This window comes from Protomyctophum bolini, assembly GCF_963924005.1.
Source record: "Protomyctophum bolini genome assembly, chromosome: 5".
NCBI lineage: Eukaryota > Metazoa > Chordata > Actinopteri > Myctophiformes > Myctophidae > Protomyctophum > Protomyctophum bolini.
Window position 1 is genome coordinate 16,177,110 of NC_137866.1, and position 19,158 is coordinate 16,196,267.

The 19,158-nt window shown below is 44.4% G+C and overlaps 2 protein-coding genes across 3 annotated transcripts; one reads left to right on the forward strand and one right to left on the reverse strand.

The window, feature by feature from the left end:
- Positions 1-3,270: 3,270 nt before the first annotated feature.
- ddx20 (DEAD (Asp-Glu-Ala-Asp) box polypeptide 20) lies at positions 3,271-12,849 on the reverse strand. Its single transcript, XM_080763599.1, has 12 exons — positions 12,642-12,849; positions 11,568-11,662; positions 10,773-10,941; positions 10,034-10,148; positions 9,706-9,848; positions 9,210-9,348; positions 8,764-8,822; positions 8,434-8,516; positions 7,747-7,852; positions 5,895-5,996; positions 5,171-5,388; positions 3,271-4,806 (listed from the first exon to the last, which is right to left on the reverse strand). The coding sequence occupies exons 1-12, from the start codon at positions 12,838-12,840 to the stop codon at positions 3,760-3,762; spliced, it is 2,475 nt and encodes an 824-aa protein (XP_080619725.1). The 5' UTR covers positions 12,841-12,849; the 3' UTR covers positions 3,271-3,759.
- A 4,226-nt stretch (positions 12,850-17,075) lies between these two features.
- Positions 17,076-19,065, forward strand: LOC308315546 (N-formyl peptide receptor 2-like). 2 transcript variants are annotated; one of them, XM_080763578.1, is made up of 2 exons: positions 17,076-17,091; positions 17,697-19,065. In XM_080763578.1, the coding sequence occupies exon 2, from the start codon at positions 17,713-17,715 to the stop codon at positions 18,757-18,759; it is 1,047 nt and encodes a 348-aa protein (XP_080619704.1). In that variant the 5' UTR covers positions 17,076-17,091; positions 17,697-17,712; the 3' UTR covers positions 18,760-19,065. The 2 variants fall into 2 exon arrangements, with proteins under 2 accessions (XP_080619704.1, XP_080619703.1); XM_080763577.1 differs by lacking the exon at positions 17,076-17,091 and adding an exon at positions 17,423-17,479.
- Positions 19,066-19,158: the final 93 nt, after the last annotated feature.

Sequence of the window (19,158 nt, forward strand, 5' to 3'; positions counted from 1 at the left end):
TGTGTGTGTGTTATCCAGTAATCTCACACTCATTATGTAACATGATAGCCCCCCCCCCCCCCCCCCCCCCATGTCCTCCAGTAACACACCATTAGGATGACAAGGATATCATTATGAAGCACAGACAAGAAGGAAATCTCTGCTGTGTTACGTGACCTCAAGCAGTGCTGATTTCTATAAACTATACAAAGAATAAGCTGTGATGACTAAAACTAAGACTATATTGACAATTTCGTCAACAAATAAAAAATAACTAAAATGTTAGGGACGTGTGAGCTTGTAGATCTGCTTTTTCCAAATTTACACAGCCAAGTGTAAATCAGGCATTTCAACGGCACCACGGCCCACCAAAATATACATTTTAGTCGACTAAATCAACTGTAGATTTAGTCGATTTAAAATCTTCTGATTTTGAGTCGACTAAAACTTAAACATTTCAGATGACTATGGCTAAAACTAAATCAACACTCGAGTCTTTGAAAGGTGGACTGACTGGAGCAGCCTGCAACAACTGGAACCTGGCTCCACTCTTGCTCTCACTGCCCCACCATGTGGCCGTAACGTGTCACTACACACTCTGAAGAGACTCAAGAGAATCTATTCTAGTAGGATCCTCACACCTGGTTTTATTGTTTCCCCTGTAAAAATGACCCACGTGTGAAGTGAGGGGCGCTCTTATAATCGTACATTATGACAACAAAGCAAATATAAATAAATATAAATAAATTAACATTATTTATTAACAAATTAGCCTACTATAGTTCATCATGAATTCATTCTTTAACACACGTTATTATTTTTCGACCATCATGCAAGGTTTAAAAAAAGGTATTCTAGGCTATATAAAAAATAAAATATTTTACCTTGCAGTAATATAGTAGGCTATTAGTAATTTGGGATGTCCCGATCAGGTTTTTTTCCGATCATTTGATTTAGAGTATCTGCCAATACAGATTTTTCCCAATATTTAGATTTTTATAGAACACTTATGCCATATCACAAAAACTAGAAATGCACTCTGTCGAGATGCCAACTTGCACCTTGCACACAAGTAGGCCTTGCATGGTTAGGTTTCTGGTTTCAGTTTTTTAGGGTTAAAAAACCCTAAAAACCTGGGGTAGGGTACATGATGTCACATGATGTCGGACTACTGCGTGTCTGACTGTTAGAACGTCTGACCAAAGAAATAGCCTATCCTGTGTGTGTGTGTGTGTGTGTGTGTGTGTGTGTGTGTGTGTGTGTGTGTGTGTGTGTCTGTGTGTTGATTGCCCATAGTGTTCAGCTGTGTCTGTTTTGGCTCACAGCCCCTGCCTGTTATTCCTGCGCTGGGGGGTCCGGATTCTAAATTCTGACACTGTTATGAATAGCATCGAGCGAAGCGGATGCTTTTGTTAATGCGAGTCATCAGACTGAATTATGGAAGAGTGTTTCCCCTGGAGCTCAGGGCACTGTCTCTGTCTGCTAGTTGTTTACACATGGAGAGCTGTGAAGACCTAAATGTGTCACTGTCTACTGATGAGCTCACATGTGCGCTGGGTAGACGGTTCGTGGCAGCTATAGTCTCCGAGCTTCAAACCAACAACAACCTTTTTTTTTGTGTGTGTGTGTTTCGCTTTCGGAATTACTTAATATGGCAGCCAAGTCTATGGACTTTTAATGTTTGTTAGAGTACTTTAAACAACCATAGAGTAGCAGCCAAGCCTATCATGGACGTTTAATGTTTAGAGCACTACACTTGATGTCATGTGGCGGCCAAGTCTATGGACTTTTAATGTTTGTTTACAGCACCCTCAATTCAAGTGTGATTTTTCATATCCGAACTAAGTAAAATGTGCCCCTGTGTGCCCCCCCCCCACACACAAACACACACACACTGCAATATAATATAGCCTATTATTAGTACACACACACACACACACACACACACACACACACACACACACACACACACACACACACACACACACACACACACACACACACACACACACACAGTACAATACGTCAACATGCATTTCTGCTTTTGTTCTTCTTCCCATCAACTTTACTTACGGTAATGGAACCAAATTGACCAATGGCAGTGATTTCTGTTCCTAAATTGTCACAGAGATCAGATTTGTGAGCTAGCAACCCCATTTAGGCCTTATTTATACATGACAGAAGCTCTTGCCATCCATTTGCTAGCAGACACTATAAAGGATATTTGGGCGCCAGGGGCCAGAGAGGCTCAGTGTCATGTTCTCACGATGATGATGATTCCCCGGCCTACAGCCTCAGCAAATTGACCTGATATGCTCCGATTCAGGATGGCGCTATCAAATGGGCAGTGGTGGGGGGAAAAAGGACTCACATTTTGTTCTTAAGTAAAAGTATCAATACTGCAATGTAGAAATACTACCGAGTAGTGAATGTCCGGAATTCAAAATGGACTTGAGTAAAAGTATTGGTGTCAAAATATACCAATAGTAGGAAGTAGTCATTATGCAGAATGACTCATTTCAGGTTTTCAATGTATAACCATATTTTGAAAATAATGGCCGAAATGTATATAGAGATGAAGTGGTTAGTATTTTGTAATAATAATCCAAATTTACAAAATAACTAGTGCAATATTTGGATCTGAAATCTGAGTGTTTTTTCCGCAATTTCGCAATTTCCGCAATTTCCATTTCGGCAATTTCCATTTCCGCAATTTCCACAATTCCCATTTCCGCAATTCCGCAATTTCCATTTCCGCAATTACCATTTCCGCAATTTCCGCAATTTTATTCAGACTGGCTGCAGCTTTAACATTCCGTTAGTGATTCATGTACAGTACTGTACATCATAGGTTCTGAAACTTTTTTGATCAGGGCACTAGCCCCTCCAATGTATGGCTTTTGAAGATGACGTCATATGGCAGCCAAGTCTATGGGATTTGTCAAGAGCACTTATGACGTAAATCGTTTGCCAGCCAAGTCTATGGACTTTAATGTTTGTTTAGGGCACTAAATAGGTGCCATGTGGTCGATATAAATACACTTCACATATTTCATGTCAAGGACCCCGTAGTATAGTGAGACCACACATCGGTTACATCCCCTTTTCCACATCAATAGTGAGTTGGACCACGTAAACGACATTGAACATGTTTTATGGGTATCTATCTGATGATCAAACGATTACTTAATCGAACAGTGCCTCATTGTTGGTATACTCTTGCTCTTGATCAGCTCTAGTTTACTTGATTTTCTATTCATGTACAATAAATTGAGAAATCTTAGAGTTGCATCAGGAAAAACAAAATGTTCATCTTTATTTTCAATCAAAATGTATTCCATGTTTGCTCAAGTTGTATCCCGATCATTCCAGAAGGATCAAAGCAAAAATTAGCGTGTTTAGCTATCATTTCAGTGCTAAATACAAAAAAAACAAAGCAAGCCTATTGGTTTCCATGGATGGATAAACAAAATTATAACATGTACGTATATCCTAAATTAAACACAATAGCAATAGCAAGTAAATTGTAATGGTTTGGATGCATTCAGTGGCAAAGGTTTGATGGCTTTGATATACATTAGGGCCACCGACCCCCATTCGACACAATTTCTCATCTCCCGGACACCAAAATACACACCGTAAAACCCTCAGTGTTCAACTCCAAGAGAGTACAGATGGCACCAAATTGACCCGACCTGTAACTACAGACTCTGGCTCAGTGTCCAGTTGGACCCCTTGGTCCCGCCGGGACCCGCCGTCGAGGACCAGTGCCAAAGGGAATTAACGTTTGAGCATTTCTTTCATATAGACGGCATTCATACGGTAGGCTGCCATCCAGTTGTGAGCTACGCTGTAGTAGCTGTGATAGTCGTGGTGGTGAGAGGAGGCCATGGAGGCATAGCAGTCCTCCCAGGCTCTGTAGTACGCTCTCCAGTAGCTCTCATTACTCCACTCCTCCTCTTCCTCCTGCTGCTGCTGAGGCTCTTCTTCCATCGGTGCATCATCCCTTCCCTTCTGTCGTCGTCGATTCCCTCTCTTCTCCAGCACCTTCCTCTCTCTCGCAGTCGCTCTGCTCACGTCCCTCCGTTCGGCTCGAGTGGTCTGCGGTGAGGCCGTGGTGTCGGTTCGCTCGCTCGGGGCAAAGCTGGGTGAAGAAATGTCGCTCCCCCCCTCCGATGCGGGGTCTGTCTGATGACAGACGTCAGGCACAGAATAACGTTTAAGGTCTTTGGGTCTTGTGGAAGCTGCCTGGGTCGGTTTGCCCACGCTCGTTTCAGTCTGCGGTGGAGCGACCGCTCCGCGTCCATCGTCTTTGGTCTGATATACGCTCTCTTCCATGTCTGAACAAGAGCTCGAAGAACTCAAGGCCGTGGCGGGAATTGAAAGATCGGAGGTGGTCTTTACAGGGGAGTGTTTCTCGCGCAGCGGGGGGCGCATGCTATTGTTGCTCACTCGTGTGAGCGGCCTCTCGCAGTCACTGTGGAGCATGTGCGTCTCGGTCTGCTCGTTGGGGCCGTTTCCCTCTCCTTGACCTTGACCTCTGAACTGCCTGATGACCTCCACCGACCTCCCCAGCCCCGTGGTGATGAAACTCTGGAAGTCCAGCTCCGCCTCCTCCAAGGTCACGAACCTTGACCTCTGAGCCTTGAAGGAGCTGAGTGGAGGGATTTTGGGCAGCGCGTCCTGCAGCTCCTTGCGAGTGGGGGGCGGGGCGGCAGCGGCAGGGGGCGTGTCCTTGGCTGGAGGTGCTCTTCGAGGTTTGGCCTCGCACTTCGCTGCTGCATTGTGGGTAGGCCGACTCTGTGCTGGCTGGCTGGAACCATAGTCCTATGTAACCATCAACAAATTGTAGTTGACAATTAATCGTCACACAAATGATTGCGATGAATGATTTAATTGTATTGTTGGCATCGAACATATCAATAATTACATATCGTTAGCCTTTTAGGCTTTGTAAATATATATATATATATATATATATATATATATATATATATGACAATAGCAAGTATGAAAATAAATGTTCAACAATTCCAACTTTAAAAACATTATTTTAGCCATATTCTTTTAAAATTATTACTCATTTTTCAATACATAAATGTGCACTAATTCTGACTATAATACAACAATAATTGTGATCATCTCGTATAACTGCGATCGGGCGATTGTGTACTAAATGTGACAGTCCTACCTCAGGATTAGCATTGACGGTTCCCTGGTCCCTGGCGGGGGCAGTAGCATGGACCAGGACCTCAGCCTTGGCTCCCTGGTCCCTGACAGGGGCCAGGACCTCAGCCTTGGCCCGTCTCCTCTTCTCCGTTTTGGGGAACAGCTTGTCCCCTGGGGTGGAGGACTCTACGGTGACTCCCCAGTCACACACCTCTTCCATCAGGCCAGGCTCTATGGGGGCTTGGGGGGGACACGGGGAGGGAGGAACAGTGGTGTCGTTGAAATTCAATTGTCTAAATGTACACAAGAAATAGATTCACAGCGGTAATAATACAAATAAAAGAATTGGAAAACTTTCAAGTGAATTATAATTGAAAAGTGATGTTTTTTGGTCAAATCTAAACGTTTTTGGGGAGGAAACGTTAAAGCTGTATATAGTAATCATTGCCATTTGTCAGTAACAGGAGTCTCCCCGTCTCTATTCTCATTTTTCTCCTGATAAAATTGGTATCCCGAACAGAGATTTCAGTTTCTGTTTTACTAAATGGCTGGAGAGACAGAGAGGCTCCTGTTACTGAATGTAACAGAGCAAGGTTTGAAAAATGCAGAATAATTTTCAATTAAGAAAAAGTTTAAGAACTACTGATTTAGAAGGCCTTTGTAGAATCGGCCTCACGTTTGAAATTTTGAATGGGTTAAAGAGGACAAACAGACAGCATATGACCGTCCCGCAGACAGAGACTCACATGGGAGCACCGACAGACGCAGGCTGCACTTCTGAGCAATGGCCATCATCTGGTTCTCCTCCTCACCGTGGCAACAGTAGGTCACTGCCAGCCCCTGAGTACCTGTCAACAAAGAGTAAAACAGTAGGTCACTGCCAGCCCCTGAGTACCTGTCAACAAAGAGTAAAACAGTAGGTCACTGCCAGCTCCTGAGTACCTGTCAACCAAGAGTAAAACAGTAGGTCACTGCCAGCCCCTGAGTACCTGTCAACAAAGAGTAAAACAGTAGGTCACTGCCAGCTCCTGAGTACCTGTCAACCAAGAGTAAAACAGTAGGTCACTGCCAGCCCCTGAGTACCTGTCAACAAAGAGTAAAACAGTAGGTCACTGCCAGCCCCTGAGTACCTGTCAACCAAGAGTAAAACAGTAGGTCACTGCCAGCCCCTGAGTACCTGTCAACAAAGAGTTAAACATTGATGATTAATTGAATACCCAGGACCTGAATGGAAACAAGACCGCAAGGACTTTTTTCAGTGATCCCTTTGGACATGTTTGACTGTACCCTGTACCGATTACATTTCTGCCAATAAAGTAATCAATCAATCAAACAACAGTATTCTGGTCACACAGTCCCCGAGTATCTGTCAACAAAGAGTTAAACAACACTTTATTTTAGAACCTAAACTTGACAGAGACAGTGGATGGAGGGGACATGCATTAGGTGGCCTGGGACAGAACAGAGACAGTGGATGGAGGGGACATGCATTAGGTGGCCTGGGACAGAACAGAGACAGTGGATGGAGGGGACATGCATTAGGTGGCCTGGGACAGAACAGAGACAGTGGATGGAGGGGACATGCATTAGGTGGCCTGGGACAGAACAGAGACAGTGGATGGAGTGGACATGCATTAGGTGGCCTGGGACAGAACAGAGACAGTGGATGGAGGGGACATGCATTAGGTGGCCTGGGACAGAACAGAGACAGTGGATGGAGGGGACATGCATTAGGTGGCCTGGGACAGAACAGAGACAGTGGATGGAGGGGACATGCATTAGGTGGCCTGGGACAGAACAGAGACAGTGGATGGAGGGGACATGCATTAGGTGGCCTGGGACAGAACAGAGACAGTGGATGGAGGGGACATGCATTAGGTGGCCTGGGACAGAACAGAGACAGTGGATGGAGGGGACATGCATTAGGTGGCCTGGGACAGAATGTGCATGGCGCACACCGTCTCTAATCCCTAAGGGGAATTAGCAGTGGCTCAGGGGTGGAGCGGCTGGTAGAGCAGCCAGATGGGAACAGCAAGGTTCCCAGTTCGATCCCGGGCTCCCCCAGAGTTAGTGTTGATGTGTCCTTGAGCAAGACTCTGAACCCCTAATTGCTCCCAATGTGCATGGTTTCCGCCGCCATCGGTGTATGAATTTGTGTGTGAATGGAGGAATGTAATGCACAATCTATGTATAGCACTTTATTAGATAAAAGCGCTATATAAATTCACCATTTAATTAAAGAACTATAGACTCTCATGAGCAAAGCTGTTATCTCCATATTTTAACTTTTTCGTATATTGACGCCCTACTTGATACTACAGCGTCACACAAAAGCATCAAAAATAGCAGATCTACAAGCTCGTAACATCCACAAAACAACGCGTTTTGAGCTTGTAGATCTGCAACTTTTGCTATTTCAGCCTATTTGTATTGATTTAGAAGGCATTTCTAGAATCTGCCTCAAGTTTTAATGGGTTAATACAAACCGGGGTTCCTTGAAATAAAAACTTTGAAAATCATCAACAGGCACGTAGGACTGAATCAGAATGCCTTCACTTGTCATTGCACAAATACAACAACAAAAACATCTTGACTGACCAAAGCGGCCGGCCCGTCCGATGCGGTGCATGTACGTCTCCCAGTCCTTTGGCACGTCCAGGTTGATGACCAGGTTGACCTTCTCTGCATCGATGCCTCTGGCAGTCTGGGGGAGAGAACAGCAGAGATCAAAGCGTGGCAGTTGAGTGAAGGGGGCTGATGTAAGGTACAGTATGTGGTTTAGGGCAGTACGTGTTTCACTAAACATAGGGACCAAAAATTTCCGAAAATAGCAGATGTACAAGCAGATGTACAAAGCTGCTATTTCTGAAAAGCCAGCGCAAAAATATAAAAGTACACAGATGATTTCCCGGTTTAAATGGCTTAAGAAAATCTATTTTTCTTCCCCAAAAATTTACTGTCGTTTTTTCGACTTATTTTCAATAGAGACAGTGAACAGAGAGACAGTGAAGGACCCTGGGGCCTGGGCCAACTGTAAGAAGGATTATAATCTTATTTATGTGGTACAGTAGGTGCTCTTACCAGGTGAGCCACCGGGAGGCACTGTTCAGCTATTTATTTGGCATTGACCATATAAATGATGTCTGGAATAATAATATTAAAATATAGATGTGGTAAAATGAGGGAGCGCTTTAATTTTATCGTTAGACTTCTCTTTGTGATGTAATGCAGGATGCTTGTGTGTGTGTGTGTGTGTGTGTGTGTGTGTGTGTGTGTGTGTCTCACCAGGTCAGTGGAGATGAGCACTCTGCACTGGTACTGTTTCAGTTTGGACATGGCCTCCATTCTCTGGTCCTGACTCAGGCCTCCTATACGGACCATGTCAATATATTCACACATTATATAAATATATTGAACCAATGAAAAGGATTAAGAAGAGCTTGTGACTAAATAATAACTACATTGGATACATAGGAATACACACAATTTTCTGAAAAGTAACGAGAAGTCCCCAAATGCAAAAAGCAAGCAACATCAGTGTGCGCACGCGCGCACGCACACACACACACACACACACACACACACACACACACACACACACACACACACACACACCTGAAATACAGACAGCAGGTAGGCCTTTAGAGGATAGGATGTCTGCCAGGTGCTGAGCCCTGTGAGAACACAAAGAAATATGGGATTATTATTATTATTATTATTAATTTATATATGAATACGAATCGACCTTTTTTGCAAACACAGCTGACATAATATCCACTTGTGGTTTGCGACCGAGGGCAGTATCCAGAGGAAGTGCACCTGCTTTTCGTTCTATATCTCCACTTATTTTACTGTTGCCAGGGCTAAGTGGCCAGATGGTGTTAAATGGCAGGGAAATTATATTTGCTATGTATTATAAGCTACATTTCAAGTAGTGTGTGAAAGGCACATTTCTTTTAGTAAAATTGTACACCGTATTAATTCAACATATACCCATTCCAAGTCAAAACAAATGTCATACAATATTTCTGTAAAGTATGAGATGGAATGAACAGTGTCACCTTGAGTGTAAGTTGGAGAAGACGAGGGCTTGGTTGAACGGTATTTTACTGAACAGCTCCAGCAAATGCATCACCTTCTCTTCGAATACTTTATGAGGTAGGCCATGGGACTGCACCAGCTTGTAATACTGCTTCAAACCTAGAAGGTGAAACATAACAAATACAATCTTCATTCAAGCAAACTCATAAATGCATCAATGACCCTCAATTGGCCACGGAAAGGATTTTGTGCCAGGGTCCCCCTGAGAAACGATTTGTGTTTAAAATGGTTCAAAGTAATTCCAAACTTGTTCACAATGTTACAAGCTTACAGCGCTTTTAGATTGGCTATTCTTTTAAATAGTATAACATGGGGTTGAAGTGGTTAAACTGATTTTGATGTTATATTCATTAATTTCGATGGGGACCCCCTGGAACCACCTCAAGGACCCCCATAGGTCCCCAGATCGCACTTTATTATGAGGACATGTACATCTGACCGTGGAATGGCCGTTACCTTTGAGTCCTGGGTCACTGGGGTTGAGTCTGACAAAGGTAGGTTCTCTCATGTACCGAGCAAGGTGCTGAGCAAGGGATTCTGGGTAGGTGGCGGAGAGTGCAAGCATCTGTTTGTTCATTGGCAGCGAAGAGAAGATCCAACTGGAGAGAAATGGTGCATTAGTGTGTGTGTGTGTGTGTGTGTGTGTGTGTGTGTGTGTGTATGCGTGTGTGTGTGTGTGTGTGCATGCGTGTGTGTGTGTGTGTGTGTGTGTGCATGCGTGTGTGCATGCCATAGGGTACCACTTAACAAAAATAAAATCATGCTAAAAAAGTGTGCGTCATACTTTATCTGTTCCTGGAAACTGCCCTCTTCCAACAGTTTATCTGCTTCATCCAAGACAAACATTCTAATGCTGGCTGTAGACAACATCCCCAACTCAATCAGTTGCTTGATACGCCCTGAAAACAAAACCAGGACAAACACCAACGCTATGAAACATTCAGCAACAGGTTTTAGCAGCGAAGTCAATGTGAATGTTGCTAGGGGCTGTCCAAATCACGAAATTCTGATTGTCATACGAATAATTGTGATTAATGACTTGATGGAGAACAATACATAAATATTTGCGTTTTAGGATTTGTAAACAAAGATTGCACAGGGCAGAAATCACAAACAACAAATATACAGTAGGAATGACTCACAATGATCAAAACAAATAATGTACTATGATCAAAACAGGCCGTTTGACTCATATGGATATGAAGCATCAACTGACAGCGGGGAAAATAAATCAAATCAAATATGAGTGACTGACTATTGTAAACGATACAGAGAAATGTACCTCACATCGCTGGGACAGTTCATTTATTTTCGGACCACAATTCTTGTACGAGATAATTCTAAGACGACCCAGTGTTGTATGCCAACACTGAAATGAATTACTTCTGTGACCCAGGGGGATGAGCGAGGGACGTCAGGACTTCTGTACTCCATTTAGATTGTCTCAAATAACTTAGATCAGGTGACTACGTAATAATTGTGACACGTCTGAATGCTGTATCCATCCATGTCCAAACACTGACCTGGAGATCCCACAGCCACGTGACACTTCTTCAGGTTGATTTTATCCTGGCTCACTGCAGTCCCCCCTATGAAGACGTGACACTGCAGTCCCTCCATGCAGCTCCCTATGGCCATCACCACCGCATGGATCTGCACGGCTATTTCACGCGTAGGAGCCAGCACTAGGACCTACAGGTGAAAAGAAAACCCAAACTTTATTATATTCCCATTAAATATTTTGTTACATTTCTTCTTGCATTTGAAGACAGTGTTTTTCACAAGAACAATCACTTTACAGTTCATCATTGTACTCTTTTGGTTTATTACATTGCTAGCAGTCTGTACAGTGGTGTAGTGTACAGATAGTGTGCCAATCTGCAACTAACAACTAATAACGATGAAGCTATTGGGTTTGGAAATGGACAATTTGGACAGGCATATCAAACTGTAAACAAGACATTCTAGTTTCACCTACTAACTACTAAGCAGGCCATCACAGCTCCACTATATTAGTACATACTGTACGTAACTATCATGTTTAGACATATTTCTAACCGGGTCAAAACTCGTCACACAACTTCTGATGGGCAGCAGAGTAACTCAATCAACATTATTCTTGCTCAATTCCTCCTCTCGTTCTTCAGACGGGAATCAGAAGGTTCACGGTTCAATCCCCGACTCCGCCTGTGTCAGTGTCAAAGTGTCCTTGAGCTGAACCCCTCAACTGCTGCTGATGAGCATGCATTGCTACCAATTATGACAAGCAGTCAAGATTTAATGAATATCCTTACAGTTGTGTTGAGTGTTGACCTCACCTGCGTTGTGGCGTTCTCCAGAACCAGAGAGTCCAGTGCGATGGTGGAGAACACGCATGTCTTCCCCGTGCCAGACTTGGCTTGTACTATCAAATCTGGAACAAATGGATGAAGTTAGTATTTCGCTCGCATGCACGCACGTCGTACACATGCACGTGCACACACACACAAAATTGAATCATGCACAGGATTTGATTCTATTAATTTTGTATAGGATAACCCAAGCTGTCGAGGTATAGAGGTGCAATGGTACGGTAGTATGCTCCCAGTTTATCATCGTTTAATACAGTCTCAAAGCCCCCCAGGGTGTCGTTGTGGGGGGGGGGGGGGGTTCTAGGGCTCCCCCGGTAAAATACCGGGGGAGCCCTCAAAATGACCACTTCATGGCAAATAAAATATACCAGCTCAAAAAGTGCGAGCTTATAGATCTGATCTGATCAGCCCAGACGACATCACACACTGACCAGGAAGTGCGATTAATTACCCGCACCTGTTGTGATTCCCAAAGGAAGTTGATATGTTAAGTCCTGCAATCATTCAGGGCCCCTCGTCATGACAGAATGTCGTCCTTGTGCAGCTTTCTGCCAGAACTTTGACATGGATATGAAACTGTAGAGGACATATCTGACTCCAAGTCTGAGGAATTCATTATTGGGTGAGTACATTGTACAAAGCCGTACGGAGAACTAGAATATGTATGACGTGCTGCATGTCACTCTCTGCGAACCACGCCACGCGCGGATGGGACCGATGGCTTGTGTTGTGTATTTGGGAATACAATACATGGATAATGTATTGTAAGATCAGACATTCTAGCAATTCCTAGGGCAGCGTACAGCTAGTCTAAATATATTTGCAAGCAACTTACAGAAAAACAAGCCATGAAAAAGTTTGAAACCCCACTGGTTTTATACAATCGGGTAGGAATGTCTTTCGGTGGTGTCAAGTAACTCAATACATTTACTCTCAAGTACAAGTACAAATTGTGAGTACTTTTTCCACAACTGTTGAATGAATGAGTGTCAAACTCAAAGGAGTCACCAGTCACGACTCGAGAGTCGAGACTCGACTCACCGAGTCCACATCGTCCCAGCGGGATGGCTTTGAGCTGGATGGGAGAGGGCTTGTGGAAGCCCGCCGCGGACAGGCCCTGCAGGACGGGCTGGGACAGCAGCAGCGACGTGAAGTCGATGCCTCCGTCCGACAGCAACACGTCGTCCGTGCGGCTCCGCGTCTCGATGTCGTGGGCAGCTCTCCTGATGGAAGCAGCCATGTTTCACTGTCTGCAGGCAGCACAACAAGTGATGATGACCGTCTGACTGTGTTGCTAGGTGACCAATCAAAAGCAGGCGCTCTGAGTCAACGAGTTTGAAATGTTGAGGTTTGGTGCTGATATAAGAAACCCTCTCTTTGCCGCCATCTAGTGTACAGGAGTTTATAAATCTCTAACCACAGACTGTGGTTCTATATAGTCTAGTTACTTATAGAGAGATGTGAACTTGACCTCTAGCTGACCTCGAACTGTATTGCACTTCACTTCACTTGCACTTTTCTTTTCCTGTTTTTTTTATAAGTCAAATAATTGAACGAGACAATGTAGTTATTATACAACAGACTGCAAATATGCACTGAAGAAGGTGCATTATAGTCACACAACTTGGCTGCTCATTAAGCAAATCATAGCAAACAGTAAATTAAGAAAAGAAAGGGGAATAAAATGACTTGGCCTATAGCTGCATTGTCTGGCTATTGCACAGTTCACAGGCTGAGCTCTGTGTGAGTGACACTGAGTCCAGTCCAGTCCAGGGCTACCCAGTTGGCTGCATGAGCTCATTGAGAGTCAGTAGTTCTCAAGCGTTTTCGTGCCAATAAGACCCCCAAAGTGATACGTAGGTAATTTGGCTCAGTCACGATATAATCGGTAGCGTATCGAAATCGGCCATAAAAGTGCCATATCGGTATCGAACCGATCTCAAAATAATTCAGATTATTTTCACCGATATTGATGATGCAATATGAATGTGACCGTCATTGGCTTTGTACTCTGTCTCGTTAAGAGCGTCAGCTGTTAGTGGGGAGAGGGCCTTTCACCAGCACATTTTTTACGTCAGTAATGAGTTCAATACAAATATAATATAATAATGTAATACAGTATTGGTCGATATGACCCTGCAAATAATCATAGATTGGATATCATAATTTCAATATTGAGCATCTCATTTAAATTGCTCATGTGGCCAACAACTAAAAAAAGGAAAGGGGCAAATGGTCCAATCAGCTGGCATAGTGTGGGTGGGGCATCAAGGCTACTGTGGCCTCATGGGAATATGATTTATTTTTTGAAGGGCAGAAGGCTGAACTGTCATGTGGTCCATGATGCTGATTCCAACTGGTTGTATAACTATTTAACACTGCCATATCAATTTGGTACCCATATTTATGACACCTGAATTTCTCCGCAGGCGCAGGGATAAAGTTCTGTCTGTCTGCATCCACGCACGCACACACACAGACACCAGCAATACTCTAGTCTAAAGTGACTGTGTCTGTCTCATTTCTCTCCAAAAGCCCTATAGAAATATATGATTAAGGATTACTATCATTATGATAATCTCACACTTCATATCGCACACACCATACCTGCAACTTTTATTAGCTCTCTCCAAAAAAAAATCTTCTTTTTTTTGAAAATTGTTCCAAGGGCCACTAGGGGCTACCATTTGAATACCCCTGACGTAACATGTCGATTTGCTCGTCCAAATATGACGTACATATTGTTCATTCATTAATTTGTGTAGGACAAAAATAGCCGATTTGTCCACATATTCTCCATTCATTGTCAATGTACACACAGAGAGACAGAGAGGGAGAGCGAAAACAAAGGGACTCACTTATTCTTCCTCGCCCCCTCACATCTGGTCTGTGGGCGGGGCAGAGAGGGTCCTGAGGGCCACTACTTTAGCTGCATTTGGGACTCACTTCCTGGGTTGAGCCAAGGACTGTATAAAGAGGACGAGAAGCGAAGACCATACGGTGGACGCCATGTTGCTCCATGGAAGGAAAGAAACATGGTCTTCGCTTCTCGTCCTCTTTAGATAGTCCTTGGGTTGAGCACATATCTAGCAGCTTTTTAATCAATGACCCATTTTTTCCCTCCCTCTTTTTGCTCTGTCCGAAGTCATCTGTTTAGACAAGGTCTTTTTTAAATTAGATTTATTCTTTTCTCCTCTTTCTCTGTTTTAATCTGTCTGACTTAATTTATGCTTGTGGCAATAGCTGAATGCGTCTGATCTGGGAATCAGAAGGTCCCTGGTTCACCGCCCGATCCCTGAGGAAGACGCTTAATCCTCAATGGTTCCCTGGTTGTTGTGTTAATAGTACCCCCTTGGGCCCAGGCCGTGGCTCAGCGGTCCAGGCACCTTGGCCGGTAGTCCGAGTCTGGCAGTGTGCCACGGGCTCGACTCCCGATCCCGGCGGCCTGTCACTCCCCAATCTCTCTCCCCCTATAAAAATATAAAATTAAGGTGAAAGCCGCATAAAAAAAAAAATAGTACCCACTTGGAGTAAAATGTAATGAGTAATATGAATAAATGCAGAGGTCAACGAGTCAGTGAGTGTGATTTTAGTGCCGTTTCGACCCACTCACCACTTTTTGGGTTTCAGTGAAAGCCCCAGATCGGAGTCAAATCAGGGTTAGTCAAGGATTCATCAAGCTCAGTACGAGCTTCAGATGTCATGCTTCCGTCGTTTTTGCCTAACTAGTTGAATAACTTAAAAGGGGCTGTAGTCTGTCCGCCTCGCTGGTACCGACTGTTCTCGCCAAGCAGGCCACTGGTACCGAGCATTCAGAGAAAAAAAAGAAAAGAGTCCAACTAGGTTGCTGTACCGAACGCTCCGGTTAGCGGGTATGCTCCCTGAGGTTTTGCTCGGTGTGTGTGGGAACAGTTCAAAGAGCAAGAGCCAAGCATGATCTCAGCACTCACAGATGCCTCCCCGAGGCCCGAGTGCAAATGACAGTGATATAACATTATGTTGTGATATAATGATATAGCAGCAGGTAGGCTGAGGCCAGTAAACTGTCTTTCATGTTTCGGTACGATGATGTGCGACCGTGACACCCCCCCCCCCCTCCCCCCCCCACACCATCCAGCCATGCTGGTCCACAAACATTTTATGAACTGGCAGCAGGTCCGTGTTAATGGAAACATTGGGAACCCCTGGTTTAGAGACTAGCATTACTGCATGTTTTTTGTGAGGGTACCTACCTTAGGGGACACGGGAGAACATGCATGATGTGGCAGCCGAGTTTATGGACTATTTTACTATGGCATATTAGGTGCCCCCCCCAAAGGTGCCCCCTCACTTCACAAGTGTTTGAGCAAGCCCAAATAAGCAACTACACTAGAAACAAGTCCAAGAAAATGCAACCAGCAACTACCAATATTTACCAGAAACTTTCCAGAAAGAAATGCCCAAAGTCTGTTATAATAAGCAGACAACACTTGAACATGGCCCCATCCCATGTTCAAGTGAATCCACTGACTCTGACTATAGTCCAGGGCTGTGACTCAGGAGTTGGGAATTTATGAAATAGGCCTACAACAGCTTCTTTGTATTAAGAAATAATGAATGAATACATTGAATTCATTATTTCCATGGACAGTCAGAGCCATTTATTCACAGAGCCAGCCACATATCATATATGTCACAAATCATTCATAATTATGACCCATCAGTCATACTCCTTGCCCGGCTTTAAAGGGATATTTCACTTCAAATCACATCTGGGATCATTTGAACATCTACTCTGGCCAGCCGGGGCGCCTGATGGAGGGGAAAGGAACTGGTTGGAATAACGTGTTCCTTCTACACGCTACGTCCAACCAGCGAAACTCCCCCCTGTCAGGTGTAAAGGAGCAACTTGGACGCTCATGCATGAAGGAAGCATGAGTTCAAGTCCATTGCTCTCCCCAGGTTGGCGGAGGGTGTGTAGAGCCCAGGATCACATTAGATAATTGACACAGGGGTGAAAAATGGGTTACAAAATCATGTAGAGAAAAAAAAAGAGAAAAAGAATATATTGTTTTGGTTGAGCTAACCGTCCGGGCCCAAAACATAGACTTTTAAAAGCTATAAAATATAAATATAATACATGTGTAGGACAGGCCTTTCTGAAGATTACTACTGTATCTCATGACCATGGTGGGCCAGCACGGCTGAGTAGCACGGCTTGCATGCGGAAAGTCGTGCGGTACTAATTACTGGGAGCTGATGGTAGGTGTGGTGCTCCACCTCAGAAATCCATCTCCAAGGGGTCTCCCGCGTGTTACCGGCTGATACCATCAATAAGCCACTCCCGATCATCCTTCAATCGTTTAACAAAATGTGTTGTTCATATTAGGTAGCCTACAGTGAAAAGCAGGATGTGAGAGAGGAACAGGGGGGAGTAAGACCTAGAACACAATGTGAGAGCTGCTTCTACAAGCTCTTCAGGGAAACCATCAGTGGTGTACAGTGACTATAGGTACATTTACTCACGTACTGTCTGTACTTACTGTTACTGTTTTTACTTTAGTGTGTACTTTTGTGTGTGTGTGTGTGTGTGTGTGTGTGTGTGTGTGTGTGTGTGTGTGTGTGTGTGCGTGCGCGCGTGTCTCCTCTCCTCTCAGTAATGGACCTGTTGGCCTGGCTCCACCAGTTAAAGCAAAGACAGATCCAATAGATGGATGAAAACGTTTCTGTGTGCACGTGCCTGCTGTTATGTGCGTGTGTGCGTGCTACAACGTTTGTGTGTAAAACGGGCGCGGGGATTTTCCCCGCCCTCAATAGCTAGGACACCCATACATACAGTACAACACACATTGAACAGGACATTCAGTTCTCTGGTTGTCATCCCTTGCACGCTGAGAGAGGTGAGCTGTTCTTACTTATATTATCTAAATATAATCACTAATTATTAAGGAAGCATCAGAGCAGTTTAAAGGCAAATAATGCATGCTTAGGAGGAAAGATCTGAAACAGAAACTGTTTCATCAACTTTTGTTTTAAGTCTATCACTGCCCCCTGCTGGATAAATTGTAGTATTATAAAAAAATGCATCATGCAAGTATCTTTGTTTTGCCATTTCAGGTCTCACAGCAAAATTATGGAGCAGTTAGAAGACTATGACAATGCAGAAGACTATGACAATGCAGATGACCATGACAATGCAGAACATTTACGTTCCCTCGACATGACAATGGTCATCGCCGTCGAATGTCTGGTCCTCGTCGTTGGCGCGTTGGGGAACGGACTCGTCATCTGGGCGACGGGCTTCAAACTGAAGAAAACCATGAACACCGTTTGGTTCCTCAACCTCGCCGTGGTCGACCTCCTCTACATCGCCTTCCTGCCACTGACCGTGATGCATGCGGCCAATGACTGGCACTGGCCTTTAGGCAAGTTCATGTGCAAACTGCGCTCTACTGTCGACCAAGTGGCCATATTTGCCAGCGTCTATGTTCTGGTGGTCATGAGTGTCGACAGGTGTGTTTCTGTGGTGTGGCCAGTGTGGGTGCAGAACTGCCGTGGCGTGAGGACGGCGTCTTGCGTGAGTGTGGGTGTGTGGGTGCTGGCCCTGGTCCTCAGCGCCCCTCAATTCATCTTTATGGACTCTGAGCCCGACCCCTACGTCGAGAACCGCACTGGATGCGGAATCAACTTCTCCAACACCTCCGTGTTCTCCGACGAGTACGAATTCCCCGCTGTGGTTCTGCTGAGGCAGTCTCGTGAACAGGCCAAGGCCATCTCTTACTTCCTCCTGGGATATGGGGTCCCTCTCGCCATCATCGTGTCCTGCTACGCTGTCATCATCCACCGACTCAGGAATCGCTCGCCGGCCGGCCACTCACAGGGTCGGCCCGTCAGAACCACAGCAGCTGTCGTCGCCTCTTTCTTCCTCTGCTTTGCTCCCTATCAAATCATGGATGTCATCTATGGCGTGGCTGGGAAATTGTCAGACATAGATGTGGTCTTCTATGCACTAGCCGCCTGCCTGGCATCTCTCTACCACTGCCTCAAACTGCTGCTGTATGTGCTCATTGGTCAGGATTTCAAGAAGAACTCCATCCTGAAAGTGCTGGAGAGAGCCTTCACTGAAGAGGAGCCTCCATCCAACCCCTCCACAAACCTTTCCCTTTCTGATGCACAATAGGTCTTTCAATTGTTTTTTATTACGGTCAACTTTGTCATGTATAATAATAATATGATCATTATTTCACAAATACAAATAACAGGACATTGAGTAAAATATGAAAGCCAAATTGCACATTTCATATTTTTATTTTATTTTTATCTTTACATGGCAATAGTTATAGTCTCCTCAAAGACATTTGCTATGCATCATCTTATAATCTTCTTTTTACATAGATCTAAGCGAGAGAAAGCCTCAACATCGGCTCATGGATACAAGTGCAGTAGCCTACCTCACATTGAGACAATTCTACCGACAACAATATTCTATAAACATTAACACTTTATCCAAGCACTCCACTGTACTGTCCCCACAATGACAGCGATCATGTCTGGCCAGTAATGCTCATACTTTATCTTG